The 26,248-nt window shown below is 48.6% G+C and overlaps 1 protein-coding gene across 1 annotated transcript in view; it reads right to left on the bottom strand.

Moving 5' to 3' along the window:
- LOC135905160 (uncharacterized) overlaps positions 1–26,248 on the bottom strand; it is a 250,165-nt gene that overhangs the window by 189,870 nt on the left and 34,047 nt on the right. Inside the window, exon 2 of the mRNA XM_065436178.2 lies at positions 7,820–7,917. Within this exon, the coding sequence (XP_065292250.1) occupies positions 7,820–7,917 (98 nt within the window). The remainder of the gene's footprint in view (positions 1–7,819; positions 7,918–26,248) is intronic.

Raw genomic sequence — 26,248 nt, 5'->3', positions numbered from 1 at the left:
AATGCGTACCAGTTCTGTCTCCCTAATCTCTCCGCGTATGAAGAGGGCAATTCGCTTCTTTAATTTCTTGTTTAACTTCTGTCTCTTCCACCTCTTGAGGAGAGCTGTTCTGGCTTCCCAGAGGTGGAGGCGGTGCGTGTCGACGGCTGGCACTACTTCATTCAGCTGTATTGTTTTCGTGTGGTGTTCTGCCGTGTCGAGGAATTTCTTCAGCCAGTCATCTATGTTCTCGATGGTGGTCTCGACATTTAGCACGTCTCTGAATTACTTCCGCTCCGTTACCCCGGCCGTTCCAAGCCTAGCGTGCTTGCGACTGTGAGCCACGGTTAGTTGGAGGATGCGGTGATCGCTGCCCAGGGTTTCGGAGAGTCGGCTCCATTCTGCCGAGGCCACGTTTAGCGTGAAGATGAGATCCGGTTTGGTGTCTCTGGAGACACTGTTACCTATCTTCGTTGTTTGGAGTGGGTCATTCCACATGGTGGGTCTGTGCTGTTGTGCAGTGTCGTGCACTCGGGCTCCTCCTTCGTGGTGGTCTGGTATCCCCAGGCCATGTGTGGGTCGTTGAAATTCCCTACAATAAAGACTTGATGACCATCGGTGCGTTTCTTAATCTCTCGGACAAGGTGGCTGACGTCTGAAAGGTGGTCTCTGGGAGGGCTGTGCACACTCACTACGAATGCGCTCTTGAGCGATTTCCTCTCCGGTATGATTTTGATTAAGGTGTGTTCGATCGGTGTATTGACGGGTTCCAATTCCTGTACAGTGAGATTCTTCTTGGTGAGAATTGCCGTGCGCTTTGTTTGTACGTGGGCGTTGTACCCTAGTAGCCGTACGTTTTCTGTATTTGTTTCTTGCCGCGCTATGAGGTCGGGTGGGCCTTGTTTGACAAATTCTTGTAAGGTAGCATGCCGTGGTTTCAAGGAACGACAGTTCCACTGCCTTATGCGGAGAGTCGAGAGCGCATTTGTAGTCCTGTGATTAGAGACCGCCACCTTCGGTTGTTTCTGTTCCCTGCCGGCGCTCGCGGGTAGTTGAAACGAAGGAACACATACGACAAGACTGGCGCTACTTCCAGCCTGAAAGTAGCGCCAGTCCGGTCGTATGTGTTCCTTCGTCTTCTTGTCTTCGTCTTTAGCACTTTTTAGGCAAATTGTCGGAGTACGCACGTTTCGTTTAAAAGCTGCACCTGCTCCCGGTGAACCAATCGGCAAGGAATCAAGGCAATTATTGGACGCTAATGTGAACAACAATGTTAGGGAAAAGATATTGCCTACCTACTCATACTGAATCGGGGATACCAGGAGGACTTTACCAATGTAATCTCTGTGGCTTGTCTGGCGATCTCCTTCAATTCACCAGCAGGCGAAATGAAGTAGAAACATATAGCCCAATCGAATGGTATTTCCTATTTAGGTCCTATTCGACTTCACAATGCACTATTAAAATGATCTAATAGACGTTTCCATACGAATGTAACGCATAACAGCGCTTCTGAAGTTTCAGGGGACAGCGGCCGATGCAAGTGAGGGCTCTTATTACAAACGATTGTGCTGCTGGAGAGTCGTGGCCATTGCACAAAAGCACGCTAGTTCCTGAAAGAATCAAGAGACGGGTGCTCATCGGTTCTGCTTAACAAGTTCTTGCTGGCATTCTATATAAATGCCCTGTTCGTGGCAGCCAGTGAGTCTTCTAACTTGTTCTGACTTCATTCAGGCAGGGAAAACATTTTTTGGACAGTCTCGCCATGTCTGCACGCCCATTAAAACTTGGTGCCCAATTTACCACACCTATTTTTTTCAACGAACAAAGCAGATCTACAAGTATCACGACGTGTATGTATGCTGCTTTAATTGATTAATTATTTTCAACTAAGGTGCTTAGTAGAGCGGACGTACAGTTGAGAAGGTATTACACTTGGGTATGAAATATAAGCTAAGCGTAACATGTTTTGTCAGAAACAAGACTCGAGAATAATTTCTTTCGTTTACACCCCTAGAAGAAAGTCGAACAACGCAGCTACCTTCTTTTGTTTAGTGGCACGAGCACCGAGTGACACTCTTATTTCTGACGCAGCACTTCCGGTTCACCTCCTGAGACTACGGGGGACCAAATTTATTATAAATTAGAAAAAAAATTGAAAAAGTAGTACCATAAAAAATTCACAGGTTTAATTACATATACAATATCAGAGCATAAGCTTAGTTACAAGTTGTGTTGTTGAAATGTATGGAATAACTAAAATTAATTAGCAAACACTGAGACGACTGGGGACGAAATTCAAAATAAATCAGAAAAATAGAAAAATATAATACAGTACAGAATTTATGAGTTTCATTATAGACATATTATGAGAGCATAGGTTTAGTCACAAGTTCAGTTACTGAAGTGTCTGGAATATTTAAATTATTTAGCAATCACTCGTTACCGCAAACCAAAGCACAGAATCGCGGACTTCTGAGACCCGCCACGTGAGCTTCACTTGGGCGAAATTTCTGGAAACCAGAAAGTAGAAAGCGGTAGTGATGACGTCACTAATGACGTTTCACACAAGAACGTGGCATGATCTTTATGAGCTAATTAATGAAAAACAGTCGCCTCCGAGTTCGGTTCGTGCGTTGCGTTCGCCTAAAGTTAAACTAAAGAACACCAACGCCGAGGCGCGAGTGCCACTAAGAGACACCTAAATCCAAGGTTAGGGTCACCTGCAATTTTTTTAAACAAGTTCTGGCGCTTTACGTCTTGCAATATGATTATGAAGAACCTTGTTCAGTTTTGACCAGCTGGTGTCCTTTAATGTGCAGCTAAACAGAAGTACACGAGTGTTTTCTATTTCGTTCTCATCGAATTCGGCGGCCTGGTTTGAACCCGCGAGTTTAACAGCACAACGCCATATCCACTATGTATCTACAAATAAAGCTTTTTTTCTCACTTTTTTGTTGTTGTTAAGCACGGAGAGGGCGAAAGATTTCACACGGTTTACGGACAAAAGATTAGCATATGTAATGGCTACCTTAAACTGTTTTGGGTGCCCGAGGTCCAACTCCAATAAAAGAACCCATACCAACTACTCCGCATTCTGTTACTCGAGAACGACGGAAACATGAATGGAATGTTGCACTACATTTTTTTTCCATAGGAATACTTTCCAAAATCGGAGCACAGATCTTGCGGGTAGATGCGTTTAATTTGTTTGAAGCGGCAAGCAGGAAGGTTGCAGCTGTTCTTCCGTCTACGCTTCGCCGGACCTACTGATCGAAAATCATATGCGCAAAAATACACACGAGAGATACACGCTGCTTGAAGAAGAAGAAAAATGTTTCTTCTCCAAAGGGAACCGTACAATAACATAGCACAATGAAAGCCGACACAGCGGCCGCAATGCATGCTCAATCACCGAGCGACTATAAAAAATATAAAGGAGAGAAAGAAAGATATCTATCCACACGGCATAAATACATGTCATATGCAATTATGAACACCGATTCAGTGGTCTGAACGTATACACCAGGGCGCTGAAATAATACAGGGCATGTCAACTAATACAGGCCTTCCTAATGGGCACGACAGCTTACCTGTGTCCATATCTGCATCTTATGAAAGCTGACCAGGACAAGGTTAAGCGCGTGATCCGCACAGTGTGTACAAGAACCTTGGTCTGCAAAACGGACCAACGACGATCCGGTGCTAGCTCCTCGCATTCACAATAAGGGAGAGGAAATTATTATTGAAGCACAGAAATGGTCAGAGATAATCAGACTATCTGGAGCTGCCTTTGGACAGGAAGTACTCTGCGCCCAAGGGTATACAATCATGTTTTAGACATCCCGCGTCACTGCCGAATCCCAAATCACGTCCGCGCCAAAATGACCACTACCCCTCTCCCCAAATACATGGGAAAAAGACAAAAGGGTTGGACCTAAAGCCAGGGCGGCGTGCTCTGGCGACGTCTTCAAAACAGACCGGCAATCTACGTGGACGCCGCTTGCGCGGGCAATGGGCATTGCACCTATGGTGTCGTTGATGGCAGCCGTCGGAGAATTAGCTCCGCCACAGAATAATTAGAATTGATTAGAAAACACATTGAGACGACCAGGACGAAATTCAAAATAAATCGCATCTAAATAAAAAAATATAGTACAGTACAGAATTATTTATAAGTATAACACAGTGCAGAAAAGGCCGGAAGTTCCATGGGCAGGTCTCCACGTGACGTTAAATGCGTTGTGTCAGACTAAATCTGCCATAAGAAGCGGCTTGCAACGGGGCCGATTGCGCCAGTAGAGTAGACTTTTTCAAACCCCAGGAGGCTATCCATCTAATGTGAGTGCAAGCTCGCGCTGGCAACCCGGGTAACGAAGCAGCCTCACCTAGCCGCCCGAGCAGCAGATAACCGGGAGGAGGATCGCTCGAACGCAATAGCTTGCTTGCAGCCATCGTCCCCTACCACGATTTCACGCAATTTTACAAGGATTCGCACAGACTGTATTCATTCTCTAGCACAATTCTCTCCTGGGAGCAGACCGCGACTCTTCGGCAGGTACAGACTCGCTCCGTGCTAGGCCCCCAAAGGTTGGCTGAAATTTCCAAGCCACAGTTCAAACCTAACTGCTGTCACTGCGAAGCACTAAGCGCAGACGAAGATCACATATTTTAGGGGTGACCACCCAAACCCCACGCCAAGGACAATTCTTCGGCTAGTCCCCACGCTCGAGATGTGGTAGTCTGTGCTCAAGGCGGATGAGCAAGAATGCCAAGTGATGTTGGCAGAGTGGGTTAAACGCATCGCAGCCACACGGCCTCCACGCTAGCTCATCTACCAGGGTCTCGACTACTAATTTACGCCTCCAATAAAGTTTATTTCGCTGTCTCCCCGTATTAACAGAAGAGCTGTCACACCCACGAGCCGTCTCGTGCCCAAGAATATTCGACGTCCGTAGCCCCACTTGAAATTTGGTGACGAATTGACGCACCTGCAGTAACAAAATGAATCGTTTAGTGCCGGCACTGGACGTTCCGCCAAATGCACTTGTTGCTTGAAAGCGACGCCCTGTTAAAGGGAGGATGACAGTGTACGTAGATCAGGGCACCACCTTGCACTGCGAACTGAAGTCAGGAAGAACTGGAAAATTTCTCCGTATTTCCAGCACAGCTGTCACACCCACGTACCACCTTATGCCGAAGAATATTTGATGTCTGTAGCACTACTGGTAGTTACAAAATCAATCGTTTAGGGTCGGATCTGGACGTGCCGCCAACTTCACTGCATAGAAAGAGCTTTCTCTCTCTCTCTCTCTCTCTCTATACAGAATGAAAAAGATTACGCCTTCATTTTCTTGATCGACACGTACTGTTTTCATAATCCGTCCTTCGTGAACTTCCACAGAACGGTGATTGCCAAGCATGATATTCTGAAAACTCATTTGGACAGAATAACGTCAACGTGCGTGAACGAAGAGACAGCTGACTTCGTCAGTTTGCAATAGCTGACCGAGTCCAGTATGCACCTACCATTCATATCTCAGACTGCTGCTGGGCGCCGAGATCGTCGCTGTGCGCTCACTCGAAAAGAAAGATTTTCCGAAAATACTTGGGATGAAGCTGATGGCACCATTAAGCCCACGGAATCGCAGCGGCTGAAAAAGCACTTCACATTTTCTTCTCAACGTTATTTTTGCAGCTGAATACAGCACAGTGATAACCCGTTGACCTTGCGTCATCTGACATAGCAGCAAGCACACACGGAGCACGTTAGAATCGCACTAATTCGCAATTACACCACTGACGTTCGAAGCAGCTGCTGTGAGAAAGGGCGATGCGCGCATACCCGTGGCAGGAGGAGAACGAGTCTGAACTGCGCTGCGCGCTAGTTCAAGGCTACCTTCCTTCTTGCCGATAAAACGGTCTATAGACCGTTTTATAGGCGAGGAGGAACGTAGCTTTGAACAAGAGCGCCACGCAGCTCTCATCCTAGAACTGGAATGTGCGGAACGGCGTTTCTTCCAGCAGCAGCTTGGTATGGTAGTGGTATCATTGCTAATTAATACGATACTAAGGTGTTCCGTGTGTGATTTCTGCTACGTCAGACGACTCAATGTCAATGGCCTACCATTGTGCCGTATTCCGCTGCGAAAATTATTTTCAGATGCGAATGTGAAGCGCACCTTCTGCCGCGGCAACTCTGCGGATACCACCGCTGCGGTTGCAGACAAGCGGTTACTTTGGCTTGCCTGCATAAGTAAACGGCACTCGACGCCATAAGCTTCGGCCCATGTACAGAAGATTTTGTTTCCAGCGAGCGCACCTGGTGACGAAGTCGGCACCTACGCTGTAACTTGGTTATGAACTATTCGAGTCGGGTCAACTAGTGCGAATGAACGCACAAGAAATTTATTCATTAGAAATCTGTTCGAAGATCACCATGCTTGACAACCAACGTTCTGGTGGTAGTAGACCGGCGACGTATTATGATAACAATATGCGCTAACAAATAAAATGAAGGTGTGTGCCGCGCATTGTTCTCTGTATTGCTTAAAACATCAAAGTTGCTGTTGGAGAAAATTGTTAGTTTTTCAGCTCTTTCAAGTCGGTCCGTTGTATTTAAATGGACAGCACTGTAGAGATCTGCGCATATTCTTTTAACGCACTGCGTGCGTCTGCTTTACCGGGTTACATTTGCGGCCACTGCCACTAGGTCGTTTTATGGCGTGCTTTATCGTAACTCGGCTTCTGGTGTTGGTATTTAACAGTTATTTATTTTGTAAGGCTTGCTGCAGGGCTTTGATGCCGCGTAAACAGTGCTTAGAAGATTGTACCGCGAGACGTTTAGGAGTACGGAAAGGTAGCAAAACACGTTTCCTCTGAGCTTCGATAGGATTGCAATTTAGGCTGGTGCGGCATACCGCGTGGCGCACGGAGATACTTCTGTTTGTCGTCACCTAAGTGATGCCGGAATAGGGTTCAAGCCTAGACATACAATAAAAACGCGTTGCATGTACGTTACGTATGGAAAATATTCAGGCTTGACTCGCCTCTCCTTTAGATAACGTGCTGAGCTGTTGCAGCGCCTATAGGTCCATCGCTGTTCAATCTTGCGGCTATATATCGAAGCTGAAAGCACAGAACGACACACTGACAAGTTCCCAATTTGTAAAAACTTGTTCTGACTTCCCAGGAGAAGGCGACAACTTTACACATGCCATAATCAGCAGGTTCGCTGTGCAACCCCGCAGCGCGATCCCACCTAACCGCATGGCGCCAAACGATAGACGACGCTTTGATCTAAAAATGGCAGAACCCTCGTTAAAACACACTGTGAGATGCTATGGTTCGGACGATGAAGAGTTGAGTGAGAGCGGAACGTTTCGAGCACCTGCTTCGTTGTATGGGTAACGTCAAAAAGTGTTCTTTTTTGTAAGAGTTGAAAAGCAGTAGACATGTAGCAGTTCCTTCCGTCCTATAATGCGATGGAATGATTTTTCTATTATGAGTGGTTGCGTACTAGAGACAAAATTACAATGAGGAGTCTCGAGGTAATCAGGCTAGCACTTGAATGTCCCCGTTGACTCTCAAATCGTGTAATTCATTTATCCTGATTTCTCTATTACTATATAGCTCTTTTCCCAATAATATTGACGCCTCGATCGGACGTTTTCGAGCTTAAACCTATCGCTTTAGCTGAACTTTTTATTTGCCTTTAGTGTCCCTTTATGATGATGATTTGGCCACAACGGAATGATTTCATTGCTCAGTTGCGGGCAAGTAAAAATTACTACGCCTTCTAGACATCAGCATAAGTAACTATAACAAGGAGAGTACTCACACTGTTCCTGGATAAACTATGTAGCCAAACACACTCAATGCAATTCCGTCGTAAGATGGAAAACGGCCTGGATACGAAATGCCGTGCTCGCGTCCAAGCTATAATACACAGACAAAACAAGAAATTCCACTTTTACTAACAGAAAACGTAGCACTTCACGTTTGCTGTAGTTATAGTGCAGTGCAAGTTACATGGATTGTCCTATTTTCATACATAGCGAGTAGGATGGCTGCGTGTACGTGATATATTTAGTAATAAGACCGAATAAATCTTGCAACTCTGCGGCAGGCATACCTGAAACCTTCGCCCCGATTGGCCGCCAGACTCTCTCAACGAGACGCCCGGGCCATTCTTTTTTATGCGAAGCATATTACGAGGGCTCAACCCAGCTCCTCAGGCGCGGCGGTGACCATGAAATCACGTGACACCGTGACGTCACGACAGAGGAGAAGTGGCTTTGGCTCAACTCTTGCAAGACGGGCTGGGTGGGAATCGAACCAGGGTCTCCGGAGTGTGGGACGGAGACGCTACCACTGAGCCACGATTACGATGCTTCAACGCGGTACAAAAGCGCCTCTAGTGAATGCGGTGTTGCCTTAGAAACGAGCTGTTTCTAAGGCGTGCGTCTCTTGCTCAGGCGCACATTTCGTTGCCGCGCCGAACGCTGCTTTGCTCGACGCTCACCGCGTCCAATGCGGGGCGCGTAGTCGCTGCCCTGTAGCCCATTGTCTTACACCCCTTGGCGGGTCGACGGGAACGCTGTCGCGTTCCACTCTTGAAGGCGAAGAAGTAATGCATGAGTTGTTTCTTCGTCTAGCCGAACCAAATATAGCCAAGCAACAGCAGTTCACCAGGCTAAACAGTGATTCAACAACTAAAATAAAGGCTAGTATGCTTCGCATCCTGGGCTTAACCTTACCTAAGCCACAGCCATTTTTTTTTTCTGGATTTTTTACCCTGCAGACCATGCTTCACAGTCGCGTGTGAAGCAGAAATTGGCGAAGACGGCATTTATCACAAAGGGGCGATAATAACAAAAAATGACATCACTGCTAAATACGTCGTCTCACTCATTTCCTGCCGCAAAGAAGAAAGTACGGACCCTTGAAGCACAACCGAAGTTACAAGAAGTTATCTGACCCACGAGAGGCTTTCTTTTTCTTTCATTTCCGCTATTGCGCTAGAAACAACACAGGGGCCGCAGAGAGCAATGTGCCGCTGGCTCCGCTCAATGGTTGAAGGTCTCAACGTTGACAAAGCTCTTGGCGGCACCCCGTGGTGGTGGCGGTATCGGCGCCATTCATTTTATCACGCATACCACGTGCACCAGACGTAGCAACGCGCAATTGCCGTGTGTAAACCGGCAGTGCAAATATAAAATAGTTCGTCTGTTGCATTGAGATCCCAGACATACACGTATATATTATTACGATATCATCGAGCGATGCTCAAGAGACGAGCCGCTGCGAGAATGACGAAGAACGTGGTCGGTGCCCTTCGCACGAGCGAGTGTTAGCCTGGCTGCCTGGCTCCAGTGTAAATAGCGTGTAAATAGCATCTTTCATCTGTTTCTATCCACAGTTAACATCTCTGGTGGAGGTCAGCGATCCCCGTCCTCACCACGGAACTCCGAAGTGCTCGGCACATCAAGGTTGTCACCATGCCTCCCGGTGACGAGGCCGCCTCTTCAACGGTTGCGGCTTGTCCGACTGCTCCAATCATCACGGTTGCCCCACATCGTGGCCCAGGTGTGTTCTCTGGCCTGGGGGGAAAGGATGTCGACGACTGGATCAAGCTCTATGAACACGCCAGTGCTAATAACAGGTGGGACCCAGCGATTATGCTCGCCAATGTCATCTTTTATCTCGGCGGCACGCCACGCGTGTGGCACCAAACGCATGATGACGAAATAACCAGTTGGGACAGTTTTAAAGAAAAGTTACGGGAACTGTTCGGCGACCCCATTGGGCGCAAGGCCACCACGAGAAAGGCTCTTGCGTCTCGTGTTCAGTCATCTACAGAGCCATACGTTACCTACATCCTCGACGTCTTGGCTCTATGCCGTAAAGCTGTCGACAATATGTCCGAAGCTGATAAAGTGGCGCATGTGCTAAAAGGCATCGCCGACGACGCTTTCAATTTGCTTGCTTTCGGCAACGTCTCGACTATCGATGCCATTATAAAAAAATGCCGTCGCCTTGAACAGGCTAAGAGCCGCCGTATCTCGCACCACATTGTGCGGCTACCCAACGCTGCTGGTACGTCGACATGTGAGAGTCGACCGCGTCAGACTACCGCCTGTGACGACGTCACCCGTATTGTTCGCCGCGAACTCGAGGCCACCTGTTCGCCAGCCTTCTCCACGACGCCTCCCAATCCGCCAACAACCACCATTGCCATGATTCAGGCCGTCGTCGGACAAGAATTTCAAAACATGGGTCTGAACACCGTGTGTTCCACGTCTCGACCCAGCGTTTCCCAGTTATCTAGCGGCCCTCCTCGCCCCGGCAGTCCTTTTCTGCCACATCTCGCCGCAACCCGTCAGAATGGCGTACCTCTAATGACAGGCCGATCTGCTTCCACTACTGTCGCATCGGCCATGTCGCCCGCCACTGCCGCAACCGATGGCCACCATTTCCTCGGACTTACGCCGCCACTTATTCCCGCACCTTTGGACCTCCTGTACCCTATGCCACCCACCATGAACCCACTACCATTGATGCCCCTGCTCCGCACCTTCGCTACAGCCGCTTGCCCCCACCTCGACGACGCCACCAGTCTCGTTCGCCCCAACCCCGCCGCTTCTCTTCGCCGCCTATCGCGTCCCGGACCCAGCCGGAAAACTAGGCACTGCAGCTTCTGGAGGTGATGCTGCGTTGTCGACCCTGCCCTCAAATCCTCTGCTCACGTTACCTACGAACCGAAACCTTCTTGACGTTGACGTTGATGGCTATCCTGTCACGGCACTCATCGATACAGGGGCACATCTTTCTATTATGAGTGCTGCCTTCCGACGACGACTGAATAAGCTCCTCACCCCAGCGTCGGCATGCGTCGTGCGCGTTGCGGATGGCGCTACTGCGCGTATCATCGGCATGTATACGGCACGTGTCAGCATCGCCGGCCGCCACACTCCTGTCCTCTTCACCGTAATTGCTCAATGCCCCCACGACCTCATTCTCGGCGTCGATTTTCTCTCCGCCCATTGTGCTCTTATTGACTGCTCTTCCAGTACCCTTCGCCTTGAGTTGCCGATGCTCGCAGAACCTTCTGACGCACCCCACTGCCACTTACGCACCACCGGCTTTCTTCGCCTGCCGCCAAAGTCCATAGCCCACTTTGAACTGTTGTCTTTCCCACCAGTTCCTGATGGCGAGTACCTCGTCACTCCTCTACCCGACATCCCAATACAGTATGACGTCACCGTGTCTCACAGTATACTTACTATTACTGCGAACCACACTCACATGCCTGTCTGTAACTTTGGATTGGCTAAGAAAATTCTGCCGCAAGGTATTGCCTTGTCAGATTGCCTTGTATTGCCTTGTATCGCCTTGTAGATTGCCTTGTCACCATTGATTGTCTCGGTGACCAATACGTGGCAGCGTTATCGACCGATGGTTCTCGCGAGCTTAGCATGCCCTTCGCGGCAGCCTCGGGCGTCGATCCCAACATAAAGAAAATGGTTGCGACGGACCTGTCGCAACCATTTCTCTACGCAGGCTGAAGACCCTTGCGAAGTATTATCGTCCTACCGCGATATTTTCGACTTCGACGATTGCCCTTTAGGCCAGACGCTCGCGGTCAGGCATCGGATTCCTACTAGCGATGCTGCGCCTATTCACCGACGACCGTATCGACTTTCTGCGTCGGAACGCCGACTAATTCAAGCTGAAGTGAACAAAATGCTCGATAAAAACACCATTGTGCCTTCATCGAGTCCCTGGGCGTCACCTGCGGTGATAGTTAAGAAGAAGGACGGAGCGTGGCGCTTCTGTGTAGACTACCCTCATCTGAACAGCATTACAAAGAAGAACGTCTACCCGCTCCCATGTATACACGACGCCCTTGACTGCCTGCACGGTTCCAGCTATTTCTCGTCTATTGATCTTGGATCGGGATGTTGGCAGATTTCTGTTGACGATATAGCCCGAGAAAAAACCGGGTTGATCACACCTGATGACCTATATCAATTTAAAGTAATGCCGTTTGGATTATGCAACGCCCCTACCACCTTTTAGCGTATGATGGACTCCTTGCTCCAAGGTTTCAAATGGTCCACATGCCTCTGCTACCTCGACGACGTCATCGTCTTCTCACCAACGTTCGACACTCACCTTGAACGTCTCACAACTATACTTGATATATTTCGAAAGGCGAAGCTGCAACTTAACTCGGCCAAATGTCGTTTCGGCCACCGACAAAAAACTCTTCTGGGCCATCTCGTTGACGCTTTCGGAGTACAGCCTAATCCCGACAAAACTCGCGCTGTCCGAGAGTTTTCCGGTTCCGAAGACAGCCGCAGAAGTTCGAAGTTTTGTAGGGTTGTGCTCGTACTTCGTCATCTTGTTCCAGATCTTGCGACAATTGCTAGGCCCCTAACTAATCTTTTGAAGAAAGGCATACAATTTTTGTGCGGTACTGCAGTAGCCGCCGCCTTCTCTCGTCCCGTCACTCTTCTAACTTCACCACCCATTCTCGCCCACTTCGACCCCGAGGCCCCTACAGAATTACGTACAGATGCCAGCGGTCATGGCGTAGGTACCGTCTTAGCCCAGCGTCAGCGTGGCAAGGATCGCGTTATTGCTTATGCGAGCCGCCTCCTAGCACTATCTGGGCGCAACTATTCCATTACGGAACGAGAGTGCCTTGCTGTTGTTTGGGCGGTTGCGAAGTTTCGTCCTTACCTTTACGGTCGCCCTTTTTCCGTAGTCACTGACCACCATGCTCTCTGCTGGCTGTCATCGCTAAAAGATCCTGCAGGCCGGCTTGGTCGATGGGCTTTGTGGGCACAGGAATTTTCATATACCGCGATGTACAAGTCTGGCCACCTGCAACAAGACGCTGACAGTTTGTCGCGTTACCACGTTGACGACTCTGACTCCTCCAATAGAGCCAATGCTTCTTGCGTAATCTCTGTATCCCAGCTGCTTCATTTGATCGACGACCGACGCCGTGACGCCTACATCAGAGCACTCATCGACTGTTTTGAACACTCTCCGGCCGATGCTGCTCTGCGCCTCTTCGTCCTCCGCGACGGTACTCTGCACCGTCGTAACCTTCATCCGGACGGCTCTGAATTCCAGCTTGTAATACCCAAACACCTCCTTTCCACCGTTCTAGAAGAGCTTCACGACGCACCAACAGCAGGACACCTCGGCGTATCTCGAACCTATGAATATGTTCGTCGCCGTTCTTTTTGGCCGGGCCTTGCCCGTTCCGTACGACGTTATGTCGCCGCTTGTGAACTTCTCCAACGACGCAAGAAGCCTTCCCAGCTCTCCACTGGTTACCTGCAGCCGCTCGACATCCCTGCCGAGCCCTTCCATCGTGTCGGCTTGGACCTTCTCGGCCCATATCCGGAATCCACATCAGGAAACAAGTGGGTTGCAGTCGCGGCGGACTACGCGACCCGCTACGCCGTAACCCGTGCTCTTCCGACCAGTTGCGCAACTGATGTTGCGGACTCCCTCCTATATGATATCATTTTGATGCGTGGTGCTCCATGTCGATTGCTTACAGACCGCGGCCACACCTTTTTGGCCAATGTCATTGACGGCGTCATGCGTGCCTGCTCAATACAGCACAAGTTTACCACTTCCCAACACCCCCAAACGAACGGCCTCACTGAGCGTTTGAACCGCACCCTTACAGACATGCTATCCAAATACGTTTCAGACGACCACCGTGAATGGGACCTGGCTCTACCTTACATTACCTCTGCGTACAACTCTTGTCGTCTCGAAACTGCTGGCTTTTCCCCATTTTACCTCTTGTATGGTCGCGAAACAACGCTACCACTGGACACTGTGCTTCCGTCCGCCACAACTTCATCTAGCGATTATGCCCGTGATGCAATCGCCCATGCTGACCATGCTCGCCAACTTGCGCGCGCTCGTCTACAAGTGTCTCAAGACAAGCAGAAACAACGCTACGACCACCGTCATCGTGATATCCATCTTGTGCCCGGCGCCCTTGTGTTGCTTTAGTCACCATCGCGTAAAGTCGGCCTTTGTGAAAAACTGCTTTCCTGTTACACAGGCCCATATCGCGTGATACGCAAAGTGACCGATGTCACCTATGAAGTCGTTCCAGACACACCCACTACGTCCTCCGCTGTGACAACCAGTGTCATTGTCCAGGTTGCCCGACTCAAGCCCTACAACTCCCCATGCACCTTGGATATTTAACAGCCCGTGACGGTGCTTTTGCCGCTGGAGGGCAATATTACGATATCATCGAGCGATTCTCAAGAGACAAGCCCCCGCGAGAACGACGAAGAAGGTGGTCGGTGCCCTTCGCACGAGCGAGTGTCAGCCTGGCTGCCTGGCTCCAGTGTAAATAGCGTGTAAATTGCATCTTTCGTCTGTGTCTTTCCAAACGTAACAATATGTTCCATTTCTGTAACTGATATGAGGAATATTTGTATCAGTGAGAATGCTCTCGCTAACATGAAATCAGCTGATAGCTGTTGTGGGCTTCGCTGCTTGTGATGACGTTGAATGAATGCATTGCGAAGGAGACAGAAAGAAATTTTGCACTTATTTTCCGACGAAATGGTAAATTTCCTGCTGTATGCATGCAGTGCACTAATATTTGGCTCACATGTTCACAGGCACCTGGTTAATAAATCAACAATGTTTTCTGACTATGTTTAAAAGGTGTTTCTGGGCTCTGCTAAGCCATTGTTGCTACCTGTTCGTACGGAAACCAGGTGTCGGTGACCTTCAACAGCGGCAGCTTGGAGCTCGAACCATCGGCGAGGGCTGGGCAGGGAAGACGAGGTGATGCAAAAAACAACGTTTAACAAATCATTACGGGTGAGTGTTGCGCTCTAAAACAAAAATTACAGAAACGTTCAGCGTGTGGGCTCCTGCACGCAGGGGCAGAGAAGATGTGTCTCCACGTGGCGGCTCGCTGGTTTTCTGACGCCCGCCACCAGTAGGGCAACCTCAAGCTCTCCTGCTCCCTAGTAGAGGGCCTGGTCAGAACTCTGCTCAGCGCACACAGAGGAATACGGAGAAAAACCCACTGCTCGGAAATTCACGCAGAGGAATTCGGAGAGAAACCAGTCGCTGGCATGGTGGTGAACGAAGGTCACGTAGGGTTACCACACGGGTCAACCCACACGTTGGAATTTGGAGAGAAGCCACTTCCTGAAGTAGAAGGGGTGGACGTAGCACAAATGTGAATATGATTTGCACTTGGACATATACCAGTCGCACACACACGAAGGACAAGTCTTTTCATGGGGACGAGCATGATGCTTAGATACGTTGTGCCTCAGGCGTTCGACATCCATTCCATTCGTGGGCGCACAAAGTGAACCGTAGACGACCGCCCAACCACCGAAGCAGGTGACGGTGGGCAGGGGATGACATCCGCTGACCAGAGGGATGACGTATGACGTAGGTCGGTGCTTGTAGTTGTCCTCGGTTGTTCCACAGATGTCTCGTGCACGAAATATTGTGGGCGTTTTTTCACGTCGCCCAACCTCTCGGTCCGAGAATAGATGCCTCAGAAGGATCTCCAACAGCTTCTAGTTCATAGCGCGCGTCGACAGAACTACTTCGAGAGTCAACCGCTTAGTCAAAGTGCACAAGAGAAATTCTCGCTGAGGTCCGCCAGGCTTATTTTCCACAGAACGGTGATATATTTAAAAAACTTACAGCAGTACTAAATACATGCATGAACTTGTAATACGCTTCACAAAACATGACACAACAAAACTACGTAAACCAAAATAACACCGTTCCCATGCTACGTCAGGAGAAATAAGCACGGGGATTGGGAAACGTTTGAGGCGGATTCTTGATCTAGGTGCTTTGACTCGAGCCATCAGCTCTGATAGTGAGAGATCCCCTTGATTATGATCATCATCATCATCACCATAATCATCCTGGTTACGCCCACTGCTGTGCAAATGCCTCTCCCATACTTCTCCAACTACCCCGGTCATGTACTAATTGTGGCCATGTTGTCCCTGCAAACTTCTTAATCTCATCCGCCCACCTAACTTTCTGTGGCCCCTTTCTACGCTTCCCTTCCCTTGGAATTCAGTCCGTAACCCTTAATGACCAACGGTTATCTTCCCTCCTCATTACATGTCCTGCCCATGTCCATTTCGTTTTCTTGATTTCAACTGAGATGTCATTAGCCCGCGTTTGTTCCCTCACCCAATCTGCTCTTTTCTTATCCCTCAACGTTACACCCATCATTCTCATTTCCATAGTTCGTTGCGTCGTCCTCAAATTAAGAAAAACTTTTTTCGTAAGCCTCCAGGTTTCTGCCCCGTACGTGAGTACTGGTAAGACACAGCTGTTATACACTTTCTTTCTTGAGGGATAATGGCAACACACAGTTCATGATCTGAGAACGCCTGCCAAACGCACCCCAACCCATTCTTATTATTCTGATTATTTCAGTCTCAGATCCGGATCTGTATGTATTCCCTTACCACTTCCAGTCCCTCGATACCTATCGCAAACTGCTGTTCTCTTCTGAGACTGTTAAATATTACTTTAGTTTTCTGGAGAGAAATCTTTAGACCCACGCTACCGCTTTGCCTCTCCAGGACAGTGAGCATGCATTGCATTTGGTCCCCTGAGTTGCTAAGCAAGGCAATAACATCAGCGAATCGCAAGTTACTAAGGTATTCTCCATTAACTCTTATCCCCAATTCTTCCCAATCGAGATCTCTGAATACCCCCTGTAAACACGCTGTTAATAGCATTGGAAAGATCTTATCTCCCTGCCTGACACGGCTCTTTAATGGGATTTTGTTGCTTTCTTGATGTAGGACCACGGTGGTTGTGGAGCCGTTATACATATCTTTCAGTATTTTTGCATATGGCTCGTCTGCACTCTGATTCGGTAATGCCTCCATGACTGCTGAGGTTTTGACTGAATCAAACGCTTTCTCGTAATCATCATCATCATCATCAGCCTGGTTACGTCCACTGCAGGGCAAAGGCCTCTCCCATATTTCTCCAACAACTAACAACCAACCAAATTAGAATTTTACTTAAATCTAGATATTATTTTAGCAAACCAACATTGCTGACCTTGTATTATTCTTTTATTCACAGCCATCTTAATTATTGCATTACAGCATGGGGTAATACATATCCAACTCATATAGCACCACTACAGCATTTGCAGAATCAAGCCATCCGGATATTGTCATTCAGCTCATTCAACTGCAGTGCTTCTGATATGCTTTTCAAGCACAGAATACTTTCAGTAAAAAATATTGTTAAATATAAATTAGCCATAACGTTATTTAAGGTAATACGTAATCCTTCTCCAGTAAATATATTTTCTACGGCTACTTTGGTTAACTTGAACCGCACAAGGTTTGCAGCTAACAACAATTTCTTATTACCACTAATACATACTAATTATGGAAAACAATCTGGATACTTCGCAGCAGTATCCACTTGGAACAGCCTCCCATTAAATGTCAAGCACTCTTCTTCTTTGAGTTCCTTCAAGAAAACATTATTCACTTTCCTACTAGATAGCCAAAATAATCCACATATCTAAGCTATTCACCTCACTCCTGCTCATTTCCTTGCCGTTTTTTTCTTTTTTCTTTAGTTTTCTTATTCTCTCATTTATAGCCTTTATAAGTATTTTGGTTTGTTATGTTGCGAATGCCCTAAACTACTGTTTTATTTGTACGACTAGCTATTGACTTCATATTACTTTACAGTTTGTACTTTTACTTTGAATATTCTTCATCATTGCGACTACTGTATTGCTGTTTTATGCCTTGTATTTTCTTTAATGTATATATTTTCTGTCAGGAGGTCCCCTTTCAGCCACATACTCTGGGACCTCCTTCTGTATACTTATGTAAACATGTATGTCTCCTCCTTATTAAAGAAATAAACTGAACTGAATCAAACCCCGGTCATGTACTAATTGTGGCCATGCCGTCCCTGCAAACTTTTTAATCTCATCGGATAACCATCGGTTATCTTCCCTCCTCATTACATGACCTGCCCATGCCCATTTCTTTTTCTTGATTTCAACTAAGATGTCATTAACTCGCGTTTGTTGCCTCACCCAATCTGCTCTTTTCTTATCCCTTAGCGTTACACCTATCACTCTTCTTTCCATAGCTCGTTGCGTCGTCCTCAATTTGAGTAGAACCCTTTTCGTAAGCCTCCAGGTTTCTGCCCCGTAGGTGAGTACTGGTAAGACACAGCTATTATACACTTTTCTCTTGAGGGATAATGGCAACCTGCTGTTCATGATCTGAGAATGCCTGCCAAAAGCACCCCAGCCCATTCTTATTCTTCTGATTATTTCCGTCTCATGATCCGGATCCGCAGTCACTTCCTGCCCTAAGTAGATGTATTTCCTTACGACTTCCAGGGCCTCGCTGCCGATTGTAAATTGCTGTTCTCTTCCGAGACTGTTAAACATTACTTTAGTTTTCTGCAGATTAATTTTTAGACCCACTCTTCTGCTTTGCCTCTCGAGGTCAGTGAGCATGCATTGCAGTTGGTCCCCTGAGTTACTAAGCAAGGCAATATCATCAGCGAATCGCAAGTTACTAAGGTATTCTCCATTAACTTTTATCTCCATTTCTTCCCAATCCAGGTCTCTGAATACCTCCTGTAAACACGCTGTGAATAGCATTGGAGCGATCGTATCTCCCTGCCTGACGCCTTTCTTTATTGGGATTTTGTTGCTTTCTTTATGGAGGACTACGGTGGCTGTGGAGCCGCTATAGATATCTTTCAGTATTTTTACATACGGCTCGTCTACACCCTGATTCTGTAATGCCTCCATGACTGCTGAGGTTTCGACAGAATCAAATGCTTTCTCGTAATCAATGTAAGCTATATATAAGGGTTGGTTATATTCCACACATTTCTCTATAACCTCATTGATAGTGTGAATATGGCCTATTGTTGAGTAGCCTTTACGGAATCCTGCCTGGTCCTTTGGTTGACAGAAGTCTAAGGTGTTCCTGATTCTATTTGCGATTACCTTAGTAAATACTTTGTAGGCAACAGACAGCAAGCTGATCGGTCTATACTTTTTCAAGTCTTTGGCGTCCCCTTTCTTATGGATTAGGATTGTGTTAGCGTCTTTCCAAGATTCCGGTACGCTCGACGTTATGAGGCATTGCGTATACAGGGTGGCCAGTTTCTCTAAAACAATCTGTCCACCATCCTTCAACAAATCTGTTGTCACCTGATCCTCCCCAGCTGTCTTCCCCCTTTGCATATCTCCCAAGGCTTTCTTTACTTCTTCCGGCGTTACCTGTGGGATTTCGAATTCCTCTAGACTATTTTCTCTTCCATTATCGGCGTGGGTGCCACTGGTACTGTATAAATCTCTATAGAACTCCTCAGCCACTTGAACTATCTCATCCATATTAGTAATGATATTGCCGGCTTTGTCTCTTAACGCATACATCTGATTCTTGCCAATTCCTAGTTTCATTTTCACTACATTTAGGCTTCCTGCGTTCCTGAGAGCATGTTCCATTCTATCCATATTATACTTCCTTATTTCAGCTGTCTTACGCTTGTTGATTAACTTAGAAAGTTCTGCCAGTTCTATTCTTGCTCTAGGGTTAGAAGCTTTTATATATTGGCTTTTTTTTATTGAATTTTTCGTCTCGTGAGATAGCTTACTGTTATCCTGTCTAACGGAGAGACCACCGATTTTTATTTCAGACTCCTCAATTATGCCGATAAGACTGTCGTTCATTTCTTCAACACTAAGATCGTCTTCCTGAGTTAAAGCCGAATACCTGTTCTGTAGCTTGATCCGGAATTCCTCTATTTTCCCTCTTACCGCTAACTTATTGATCGGCTTCTTATGTACGAGTTTCTTCCGTTCCCCCCTCAAGCCTACACTAATGCGAGTTCTTACCATCCTATGGTCACTGCAGCGCACCTTGCCGAGCACATCCACATCTGGTATGATGCCATGGTTAGCGCAGAGTACAAAGTCTGTTTTCTATTCTCGCCGTTCGGGCTCCTCCCACGTCCGCTTTCGGCTATCCCGCTTGCGGAAGAAGGCATTCATTATCCGCATATTATTCTGTTCCGCAAACTCTACTAATAACTCTCCCTTACTATTCCTAGTGCCTATGCCATATTCCCCCACTGCCTTGTCTCCAGCCTGCTTTTTGCCTACCTTGGCATTGAAGTCGCCCATGAGTATAGTGTATTTTGTTTTCACTCTACCCATCGCCGATTCCACGTCTTCATAGAAGCTTTCGACATCCTGGTCATCATGACTGGATGTAAGGGCGTAGACCAGCACGACGTTCAATTTGTACCTCTTATAGGTTTCACAACAAGACCTGCCACCCTCTGGTTAATGCTATAGAATTCCTGTATGTTACAAGCTATATCCTTATTAATCAGGAATCCGATTTCTAGTTCTCGTCTCTCCGCTAAGCCTCGGTAGCACAGGCACGTGCCCGCTTTTTAGCACTGTATATGCTTCTTTTGTCCTCCTAACTTCACTGAGCCCTGTTATATACCATTTACTGCCCTCCAGTTCCTCCAATAGCACTGCTAGACTCGCCTCACTAGATAAGGTTCTAGCGTTACACGTTGCCGGCTTCAGATTCCAATGGCGTACTGTTCGGACCCAGGTATTCTTAGCACTCTCTGCTGCGTCACTTGTGTGACCACGGCCGTGGTCAGTGGCTTCGCAACTGCTGAGGACTGAGGGCCGGGGTTTGATTTAGAGCTTATCTCAAAAGAAGAGTGTTGTAATGTGAGACACCAGCGCAGGAGACCGCCATTGTGCGAAAACGTTGCCTGCAAGCATTTGAGAAGACAATTATCCGCTTCGATGACGAACCTCGAGCCAGCAATAAAGCAAGACAATTTTAACAGCCCTCACGAGGTATGCACACAGTTTCTTACTAGAACTGTTCACCTGTTATCGACTAGTGAGTGTCCGACTTGCGTAAAGGACGGGTTTTCCTCTTCGCTTCCCCCCCCCCCCCCTTTTGGCATAAAATGACGCCTATGCCTCGATCGCTCGCATCGCATTGAACCACAAAACATATCGTGTGGTTCGACGATTTTAGCACGGGGTGACTCAACAGCGCGCACTTCAGGGCGTTGAAAGAGGATTAATTTGCTTCATTTTTCAAAGAGCATCAGTTAGAGCGCTTGCTAGTTCAGAATACCTGGGGAAGTACCGTCGATTGTACCGGGCGACCCTTAAGAAAGATCGGATATTTGTCTTTGTGCGCTGCTGCAGGAAGCCTCGTATCGCAGGCAGCTTTTGCTCAGAGGGACAGCGATGGTCCTGTCTGATTGCATGACCGAGATAGAACACTTCCGCTTGCGCCATTTGAAATTTTGTTCCATTGACGGTTAAGGCTGATTACCGCAATTGGGCCAACACTGCTCTCAAATGTTGCATATGAGTAACTTGTTGGGACCTCTTCAGAGCTGTCAGAAAGAAAGATGAGACTAAATACAGCTCGTTAGAGGAATTATTCGCTCGCCTGAGAGAAGACGCTGGCGCTGGCGCTCTTTGGCCAAACCTGGTCCTTGGGCCATAAAACATCCTACATCATCACAGAAGACATTGCTGCTTCCACAAAGGAAATAGAGACGGACAGAGAGGTAGAGCACATGGACAGTAGGTTAGCACACCTGCTAGAAGCCAAACACGCGCTACAGGCACAGTAGAAAACACAAAAGTTAAATACACGCCTACGCAAAAAGATTGCAGAGCTTCATAAGCAAATAGATGAACATAGCCAAGCCCTCGCTCGGTATCAATGGGACGAAGTACGCAACGCCGTCGACGGGCCAATGAGGAGCGCAGCAAAATGGAACATCCTCAAGCATTTACATGGGGAAAAACAATCCGAAGCCAATCAGCGGCTCACTATTGGTAGACTCATCCACAACTTAAATAACTCTGGCATGACCGAGAAGCAAATTACAGACAAGCTGGCCTCGAGATACCTCTGTATCGAACCCGGCTCAAACAATGACTACCCCTCTGCGACGCTCGAGAACGAAAGTGGCACTCTGGGCTCCCCCTTCACGTACGCGGAGGTGAGAGAGGTATTATACGATCTCAATTGCAGATCAGCACCGGGTCCCGATGGGATCACAAATAAACTCATAAAGAATTTGAATGATGGGGCCATCGAGCTCCTCACGAATAAGATCAACGAGCTTTGGTAGACAGGCGAGGTACCACTGGAGTGACGTAGCGCGACCGTAATCCTCATCCCGAAGCCAGGATGAGGATTACAGTCGTGAAACCCTTAGAGCTTGGCTCGCTCTGGCCGATTTCACTCACTTCCTGTGTGGGGAAGGTCACCGAGCATGTCATTCTCAATAGCGCCACCAAATTCACAGAGGAAAGGAATCTCTTTCCGCTAAATCAAATTGGATTCAGACCATCCATGACCACACAGGACGTAATGCTGCTTCTAAAACACAATATTATTGACAAGGCCCCCAGCGACACCAGAGCCGTTCTGGCACTGGACCTAGAAAAGGCCTTCGACAAGGTAACACACTCTCACATATTCGAATCGATGAAAGAAGCAGGTGTGGGAGAAAAATTGTACAAGTACGTTAGCTCCTTCCTAAAGGATAGGAAAGCCACTATTCGCCTAGGAGCTCTGTACTCAAGAACATTCGATCTCGGACCCAGACCCCGCAAGGGGCATTTCTCTCCCCGTTTTTATTCAACTTATCCATGAGAGCTCTTTCCCAAAAACTCACCGAGATCGAGGGTGTCGGTTACGCTTTCTACGACGATGACATCACAGTCTGGTGCGAGGGAGGTAGCGACAGGCACATCGAAGAGAAATTACAAACAGCGATCACAGGCGTTCAGAAATTCCTCCAGAAGGCAGGACTCTGCCTGCCCATTATACCGATCCACAGTCGGTGCAAAGAAAGGGACCCACCTCGCGACATCTCTATCACCACCGAGACCAGATCCGTCATCCCGGTAGTACACAGAATCAGAATCCTGGGCACGTTCCTGGAGGAAGACGGCAGTAATGACTGCACCTTGGAGCGTATCGCAACCAAAGCCGATTCCATGACAAAGTTTATCATGAGGGTAGCCAAAAAAAAATTACCGACGATTACGTTACTTCCTAATGCGAAATTTGAGCGCAGCAAATAAGCTGTTTCACCTTTTCGATAGATTGAGGCAAAGAAATCGAGCAACACATGTATGCGCTATCACAGACTTTTTTTTAATTTTTCACACGTATTCCTTTAACAAAGACTCCACTAACAGTTGTTGACAGTCATGAAGGAAGCTTTGTGGTCGGAGAAATGGACTGATATATGTTCGACTTGGTACACCAATGCTTGATTCTCAAAGACTAGATCTATACAAGTGCCTCGCGAGGTTGTCACAGCCGTGGGACGCGTTACGAGCGAGAGGAACGGGATGTTCTCCCGCATAAGTGTTAGGAAATTGCTGTTTGTGAACGGCAGGGTCTTCTCGGCGGCGGCGCTTAGCCTCTGCTTCGGCGACGCGTACTCCTGGATCATCTCGACGGCGGCGACGGTAAGCTTCTGCTTCGGCGGCACGCACCTCTGGATTCTGACGGCGACGGCGCTGGGCCTCTGCTCTGGCAGCTCGTTTAGCAGCAGCAGCAGCAGACGGAGGACTTCCATCGGTCGTCTCGCTCATGGCTCAGAAAGAACTGGCAGATAATTTCGCAGTGGCGAACGGCAGCGGCAATTTCGGCTCGGGCGGTGCACATATACAGATCCGCCGCCACCGATCTGGCTCTCTGATTGCCACCGCACAGGGCGAACGGCAGCGGCAATTTCGGCTCGGGCGGTGCACATATACAGATCCGCCGCCACCGATCTGGCTCTCTGATTGCCACCGCACAGGGGTTGCATTGGAGGAGGAGCGAAGAAAGGAATTAAGTTCGAGCCGGCGCTTTGACAACCGGAGACTCGCAGGAAGAGGGGGGAGGGGGCGGCGTGTACACCTAGCGGCAAACGATGGGGGCAGAAGCGCGCGCAGCAAGCGGACAACACGATAAAGGGAGGAGGGAAGAGATAGCAGCGACTGACTGATGCCGCTGACGCCGATAGTGAGTCAACCCCAGCTGCGGAGTTGGTTTCAGGGACAACGCCGCCGATGCCGACACAAACAATATGATACCCTCGCTTCCGCAGCGCTAAGAACCAGGTCTAGCCGTGGGAAGGTGGTCACGTATTCGTCGACGTGCCGGGGCCTACGTGAAATAACCGGCGCGTCGGCAACTGAAGAGCACCCTATCCGCCACACAAGAACAGGGGGGGGGGACCCTTTCCTCCTCTTTCTGCATGGCGGCGACGGTGTTCTATGCAGTCACGTTATCTTGACTCTCTAGCGGCGTCAGCGGCATCCAGCGGTATCAGTCGGTCGCTGCTAGCGCTGGGGGGATGGAAGGGGTGCGGAGCTGGTTACGAGGCCGACGACAACGCCGACGACGACGCGAAACCCAGGAACGGACGCCAAAGAGCTGCGCTCTAAAAAAAGCGGGGCTATCGGAGCATAATCTAAACGCCTTCCTAATCAGCCACATTAACTACATAGCCCTGGCCCACAAATGGAGCAGAAGGGACGCGGTCAGAGTAGAAACAATCATTCGCAATAACATAAAAAAGGCACGGAGTCTCCCACAGAGCACCAGTACCGAAAGGCTGTTGGAGCTAGGCGTCCACAACAACTTTGAAGAGGCAGTCGGGGCGCAACAGATGGCAGAAGTTGCAAGACTGGCTTCCACGGAAGCCAGCAGACAGCTACTAGCGCATATCGGTCAAGGTTCGATCATAACGAAACGGGAGTGCCCGCTCCCCGTCAAAGTCAGAGAAATGTATTCAGTATCGCAGATACCTAGAAATATGCACCCTGAGCACAATTACGGCAGACGTAAAGCGAGGGCCTAAGATTGAGGACAACGTCGCCTTCATCGACGCTGCGCAATACGCTGCTTCCAATCATTCTGTTTCGGTGGCTACCTCGCTGCGGGGGGAGCTGCTGACGTCACATACGCATCAAAATGTGAATGCCGACAAAGCCGAACAGGTGGCTGTAGCCATCGCCATGGCCAACACGAACCGTTCCACTATCTTCACAGACTCGCGAGCTGCCGATAGAGCATTCATGAAAGGCTCGGTATGCAAAGAAGCCGCTCGCGTTCTCTCTGCAGCATCTTGTACAGGCAAAAAGCACTTAATCTGGTTCCCCGTCACATGGGCAGCGATGCTCATGAAGCCGTCCCCAATGCCAGCGAACTTGCTCATTCCCTGGCGCGAGATCTCACCCGCCGCGCCGGAAGTGGGCAATCGGAGGCCTGAGGATGGCAATGGCATAGGCACCCTCTCCTTACAATTACCGAGGTCTGCAAGCACTATCAACTAGGGCGTTGGATGTTTCCACTTCCACACCCACACCTAAACAGACCACAGGCAATCACCCTGCGAATGCTGCAGATGGAGAAGTATCCGTCTCCATTTATTTGCTCAAAATTCCTAGGCGGCACCAACCCGCGCTGTCCGCGCTGTGGACATCCCAGATGCACTTTTAAGCACATGCTCTGGCAGTGCCTCGACTTGCGCGGGGGCTCAGGGTTTAGCTATTCGGAGGAAGACTGACTCCGGCTCTTCACCAGCTCCGCCAAGGAAGAGCAATTCAGGGCTGTCCAGAGAGCCCGCGATATCGCCGAGAGTGTCAACCTCCCGGCTCCGCCATGGGTGCGGCCCGCAGACGCTGCCCCCTAACGGGGACACTGATCGTCTTCTCAAGACCAAAATAAAAGTTATTAGTCTGTCTGTCTGTCTGTCCGTCCGTCCGTCCGTCCGTCCGTCCGTCCGTCTGTCCGTCTGTCTGTCTGTCTGTCTGTCTGTCTGTCTGTCTGTCTGTCTGTCTGTCTGTCTGTCTGTCTGTCTGTCTCCGACTAGGATGCAGAATATATCGCGACACAGTCTAAGTAAGGCAAGGCGCATTCCTCCTGTCCTCGCAACACTTTGTCCCTAAGGCTTGAAAAACAGCACGGTACATTTTTCAAACCTAACCTTAGGACCTTAGAGCGGAACGTTCCCAACGGAGATATGAAGGCGGAATATCTGTGAGCACGCTATTGTGAGCACTCACACAGAGCTATTTGCCGGCGCGTATACAACCGCTGGCGTGCTACTCTGTATATGGATGGGGAATGGGATTAAA

The sequence above is a fragment of the Dermacentor albipictus genome, chromosome 3 (genome assembly GCF_038994185.2).
Source record: "Dermacentor albipictus isolate Rhodes 1998 colony chromosome 3, USDA_Dalb.pri_finalv2, whole genome shotgun sequence".
Lineage (NCBI taxonomy): Eukaryota > Metazoa > Arthropoda > Arachnida > Ixodida > Ixodidae > Dermacentor > Dermacentor albipictus.
This window is presented reverse-complemented; position numbering and strand designations above follow the sequence as displayed.